General features: G+C 32.3%; 2 protein-coding genes across 3 annotated transcripts in view; one reads left to right on the forward strand and one right to left on the reverse strand.

Annotated features, from left to right (window-relative positions):
- Positions 1–1,710, forward strand: part of LOC111703829 (transient receptor potential cation channel subfamily A member 1 homolog) — a 28,795-nt gene extending 27,085 nt beyond the window's left edge. For both annotated transcript variants that reach the window (XM_023475894.1, XM_023475895.1), the window contains 2 exons: positions 314–387; positions 1,592–1,710. In XM_023475894.1, coding sequence (XP_023331662.1) covers positions 314–387; positions 1,592–1,664 — 147 coding nt within the window. In that variant the 3' untranslated portion in view covers positions 1,665–1,710. The remainder of the gene's footprint in view (positions 1–313; positions 388–1,591) is intronic.
- Positions 1,711–4,058: 2,348 nt separating this feature from the next.
- Positions 4,059–4,870, reverse strand: LOC111703837 (uncharacterized PE-PGRS family protein PE_PGRS46-like). The gene is made up of 3 exons (XM_023475903.1): positions 4,787–4,870; positions 4,304–4,604; positions 4,059–4,261 (listed from the first exon to the last, which is right to left on the reverse strand). The coding sequence occupies exons 1-3, from the start codon at positions 4,868–4,870 to the stop codon at positions 4,059–4,061; spliced, it is 588 nt and encodes a 195-aa protein (XP_023331671.1).
- Positions 4,871–6,000: the final 1,130 nt, after the last annotated feature.

Below are 6,000 nucleotides of genomic sequence, written 5' to 3' on the forward strand. Positions count from 1 at the left end.
TATTTCGGTCTAGGTAGACCCTCGTCAGTTCTAACTATTTTAACTATATTAGAACTCGATCTGTGTCCGAATTTAATGAATTTGAGCCGCGGCTTAAATCTGCCAGAAACCGATTTTAATTTAGCACCGGCTTAATTTCTTAAATCTTGAAAAATTGAATACAATTTTAAGTGGAATCAACCTTCATGTGGTGGAAATTTTTTAAGGGAAAAATTTTTGGAAGGAAATATTTAGTTTTAATTGGGAAACGTTTTGTAAGCTGGCTCCGTTATTATGACAAGGTAAATCTAAACAAATGTATTTAAATTTACAGGAAAACCTTGAAGTTTTACTAGAGGATCAAAAACAGCTCAAACTTCAGCTAAACAAAATAGAAAATCTGCTTGGGTAAATATTATACTGCTATATTTCTATAAAGTTAGATAGATCGTCCTCTAATAGGCGCGCCGCTAACTGGATAACGAGCACATTTCCAAGAGAATGCGATATTTGGTGTAGTGGTTACCATATACTTTAGAATTAAGTTATGACTTCTATATCGTCTTTGTTTCACAAAGCATTATTTCTTATATATATTCTGAGGAAAAACGTTAGACGCACTTATTCATTTAAAAACAAAATACTGCGACTGAATGCTTCGCCAAATTAAGATTTTCCCAAACGGATAAAATTTGTCATAACTCAACTTCTTTATAATAATTATTAAACATCATAAACCGATATGTAAACAAATTACATGATAGTTTTTGCATTCTGTTAAATTTAGATTTCATGTTGGATTTGCAATATTATCAATTGCATTTGCATTAAAGGCTTCCATGAACAGAAATTTAAGAATTATCCGGCATTCGTGTTTTCGCAGGTTTGTCACTCGAATTTTTATTCAGATAAATTCGGCATTCTCACTCATCCTTGATCCGTTGAAGGTTTCAAGGGTACCGTTGTGAATCTGGCATTACGCTTACAGTCCAGTTAAGAGAGTGTTATAGCCTTCTTTTCATTGACATGTGTCCCCTCAGTTGTGTTACTTCTTGTACTCATAATGCTGAACCGTAGATTAAAGGGACTGTATAAAGGAAAAATTAAAGGGGGTATACCCCTTTCACACTTGTCTCCGTCTGTATCACTTGACAATGATACTGCACTGCCATTGGTGGTAGTTCTGGTCACGTGATAGTACGTATCAATTATTATCGATTATTTCTGTTAAAAATGAAAAATTATAAAATTCAAATAATGATAGAAGCAAACCTGAATTTTTCTGGCTCCTCTGGGATATCGTTGTTTTCATATTGATTGCATATTTGCTGAATATGATCTGTTAAAAGCTTATACCAAATCTACCAAATCGTAATTTTGACACAGTTTTATATCAACATCAGATGGAACTCTTATAGGTCTCTATCAACTCCTGAAGTTCTTAGGTTTCAGTCTAAAACCCCTTACATTTTGCCTTAACAGTCTCTTTAAGTATCCAATCCACAAGTTCACATACCAATATTTAAACTGATATCAGCAGAAAAGGTACAAAATGGTTTCCGGCGTCTTTGTTATAATGAACATGTGAAATCTACCACTGTAACTTTTTTAGGAACCTCTGTGCGGTGCAACAGACTGTACCCTTGAACATAAAATCAAAATGTCCAACATCCTTGAAAACTTGATTTTTAAGTACTTGTATCTTATTTGTTATAGTTTTTTTTAAAGAATAAACTGAATAGAGTAGCTTGGGTTAAATGTTTAAAAAATACATAAACATGTGTATTGACTATTGTGTATTGTATTATGCATTTCTTTCAAGAGTAAACATTTCTTTTAAGAAACCTTGTTACAGTGCACGCTTTGCACACATAATTTTCCATTTTATTTGCTGCACAAATTGTTTCGTGATTTATGCTTTAAAACATAAAAATTCTACGTATTTTTAAAATCAATTGTGGAATTTATTTATTTGATATGTCACATAAAAGTAAGATGATCAGATACTTTGCTTGATGATTTTGAGTTCTGTCATAGATCAAGCAAAAAATGCAGACTATAATTTAGTATTATGTTATTATGAACCTTTTCACTCCAGATATTTAGATTTTTAAAGTTTACAACATTAATTCAAATAATAATTTTCGTTTTAAGATGTAATTTTAATTAATTGGATCAATATAAATTATGAAGGTAATAATATTGCGGTTTATTAGATGGTACTTCTCTGCTGAGAGATTTTAAAATTCAGTATAATTCAAACTTGGTTTAAGCTAAAAACATCCTTTGGAATTAATTGCCTCAGCCTCAAGAAAATGACAGTTTCAGTAAATGAGTTTGCTAATTCTACCTAAATACCTAAATACATGGTTGAACTCATTTATACTTTTTCTTAAATTTCCATCTCTGGCATATTCTGATATTTGTCTAAATAGAGATCCTGATCTAAAATGAACCTGTTGAATTAAAGATCTTAAAAATCCCATTTAATATGAAATAATTTTAATCCTGATTCAATGTTAGTTAATCTTAACTTCAGGATGTTGGATTATCAATTGTACCCTTTGGACATTTTCTCAATAACCCATGACCAGTGAGCCCAGAAACATATAGTAAAAACATCACAAAATGAAGAAAATATCATAATGTTTTGTTGCATACCAAAACGGATAAAAGAAGAGTACCAAAAAGCCCCTAAGATTGTTTGTACGTGTGATACCGCCACAAGTGATGAAGAAACCTCCACTTTAACCCCCAAAAAGAAGAGAAATTGAACCCTATCCTGACCATAACCCTGATTCTGAGTCTGAAACAGAACCTGAATCTGAACCTCATCCTCACCCTGAACCTGAACCTAATCCTGTGATGTCTCTGAGCCAGAACTAAAACCAACGAAGGCGAACCTAGATTTAAGATTGCCAGAAATCATGAAAATTATGAAAATGTAATGCTATATCTTGTAATGCAATGTAAACCCGATTAAATCCTTAAATGGATTAGCAAATAATAAATATATGAGATCTTAAAAAGAAATATAAAAATGGATAAACATTTTACAAGAGATTCTTACACTAAATGATTTTTTGATACGGTGGTACATAATATAAACGACATTCTAGTGCAGCTTCTTTTTCTATCCAGCTTGCATATAAACAAAGGGAAGATGTTTATTTTAATTTATTGTAGATTACACATTTTGAAAAATGTATAGGGGCATGAATTGCTTCTGAATGTTTTTACAACTAAGTCTATAAAACCTCGTGCATCCTTTAGGAGAGAGTACAGGATTGTTCAGGAGATTGAAACCTTGAAGGTTTTTGACATAAACTCACCGTATTAAATCTTCAGGCTTGAATAAAAATTGAAAGTTCTCGTTCTCTCTAGATTATTACCTAGAATGGCCATCCTTAAATTGTTTGAGATTAATAGTTATCAAATAAAATTAACAAAGGAATTGAGTCTTTGCCTTAAACTCTGATTTTCTAATCACTATATCTTTGGAACCAAATGTTGCAGACCTTAGATATTTCAAACTGTGAATTCTGTTAGATCAAATAATCTGAATTTGAAATATCAAAGGTTTACAACATCGGGTTCTAAAGATATTGAGGTTTTAATATTTGATTTTGTTCCAAAGACTCAATTCCTTTGTGCCTGAAGTTAAAGTTTTGCGATACGGAGTTTTGCCAATATCTCCTAAAAAGAACATTTAGTTAGATTTTTGTGGTTATAACTGGTTAATTTTATGATGTACTTGATTAATTTTTCAAACGACTCGGAAAATAAAATATAATTTTTTCAAAGCTGAATCCTTATTTGTTTAAATTTTATTATTTTTTAGAGAAGAAGTTAAACAATTTTATAAAATTTTTATAAATTTAAAAAAGAATAAAAGAAAACGGAAAATTGGTCTTTTACATGTGTGCCAGTGTTATGGAACACCAGTCATTGTCGGTTGGGCTTACCTGTTCTTCAACCAAACCAGATCCTTCAACCAAACCATGTTTTCCGGTCAAACCAGACCCTTCTACCAAACCAGACCTTTCAACCTAGCCAGATCCTTCTACTGAACCCAACCCTTAAACCAAACCAAATCCTTCAACAGCACCTGATCCTTCTACCAAACCAGATCCTCCAATCAAACCAGATCCCTTTATTGAGCCAGATCCTCCTACGAAATCCGATACTACAACCAAACCAGACCCTTCAACCAAACCTGATCCTTCAACTGAACCAGATCCTGCAACTGATTCAGATCCTTTGACCAAATCAGATCCGTCAACTTAATCAGATCCGTCAACCAAACCAAATCCTTCAACCAAACCTGATCCTCCAACCCCACCTGATCCTCCAGTCACACCTGATCCTCCAATCAAACTAGATCCTTCAACCAATCCAGATCCTTTGACCGCACCTGATCCTCCAACAAAACCTAATCCTCCAATCAAACCAGATCCTTCAACTAGTCCAGATCCTCCTTCCAAGCCAGGCCCTTCAACCAAGCCTGATCCTTCTACAGAACCAGATTCTGCTACTAACCCATATCCTTCAACCAAACCTGATCCTCCAAACGCACCTGATCCTCCAACCGCACCTGATCCTCCAACCTCACCTAATCCTCTAATCTAACCAGATCCTCCAATCAATTAAGATCCTCCAATTGAACCAGATCCTCCAACCAAACCAGACCCATCAACCAACCCTGATCCTTCAACAGAACCAGACTTTGCTACTAACCAAGATCCTTCAACAAAACCAGACCCTCCAACCAAACCTGCAGACCCTTCAATTTGATCCTTCAACTGACCAAAATCCTCCTACCATACCAGTTCAACCTTAAACCTCGAGGGGGTAAATTGTCCTCTTCAAGAATGAACCCAAATACGGTCATGAAATCTCAGCTGCCAGGGTTCAAGACCTTCTCCGTAGAACTGAGCTCAGAGCACATCAAGACAAATTTGACACTGAATCCTCTGACAACGAGCAAGAGAGCTCATTGAATTCCAGTTGCAGGGTGTTTCCAATCATTAATTATTTTACAATTTTTTAATTTTCCAAGGGAAATAAAATTTCTTCTAATTCCATATAATTATCAAAACCAAGTTTATTCCCAAGATTTTAAATCTAAAATACAATTTAAAAAATCTTAATTCTTAAACTTATCGAAATTTTTATTAACAAAGCTGTCCTTTATTTTAAATCAATGATTTCTATTTTATTTTCCATATTTTAAGGACAAAAAGAGGAAAATAAATTTTTCCAACCTAATTACCCACCAGAATTCATCCTCAAGACATCACTCAGATTGATCCGAAATCATATATTTACTAATTAATTGTCATATACCATTAATTTCAATTTTTTTATTTACTAGTTTCATTAGAACAGTTTCAATTTTTATTCTTATTAATTTTATTTATTTATCTAACATCACAATAATTTCAATTTCTTTAATTATTAATTTCATTTACTTATCCAACATCGCAGCAATTTCAATTTCTATTCTTATTAATTTTATTTATCTATCTAACATTACTACAATTTCAATTGCTTTATTTATTAATTTCATTTAATTATCCAACAATGCAAAAATTTCAATTTTTATTCTTATTCTTATCCAACTTCAAGTCTCAAATCAGTTCAAGTTAAATCTTCACTTTACATGCCGATTACCAAAATTATAACATTATTTACAACCTATTCATGTCAAATTGATGTAATGCAATTATTATATTTAATTCTTAAATAAATGTTAAGTTATATACCCCTATCAAAACAGCGAAACATTTTACTAAGTGAAAGATCAAATCCATAAATAACTTTCCAATCCATAATAAATTCCAGGTTTAAATTTCAAGAAGTATTTACAAATGTTTCAAACAATTCCATCAAACCCTATGATCCTTAATCACTCCTTATCACTCCGACACAAAAATCTAGTAAGATATATTATTAAAAATTCAACTATACTTATACATTGTCATTTATTTTTATTACACCTGCATTTTATTGCAGGTTTGA

This window comes from Eurytemora carolleeae, unplaced genomic scaffold, assembly GCF_000591075.1.
Source record: "Eurytemora carolleeae unplaced genomic scaffold, Eaff_2.0 scaffold574, whole genome shotgun sequence".
Classification (NCBI taxonomy): domain Eukaryota; kingdom Metazoa; phylum Arthropoda; class Copepoda; order Calanoida; family Temoridae; genus Eurytemora; species Eurytemora carolleeae.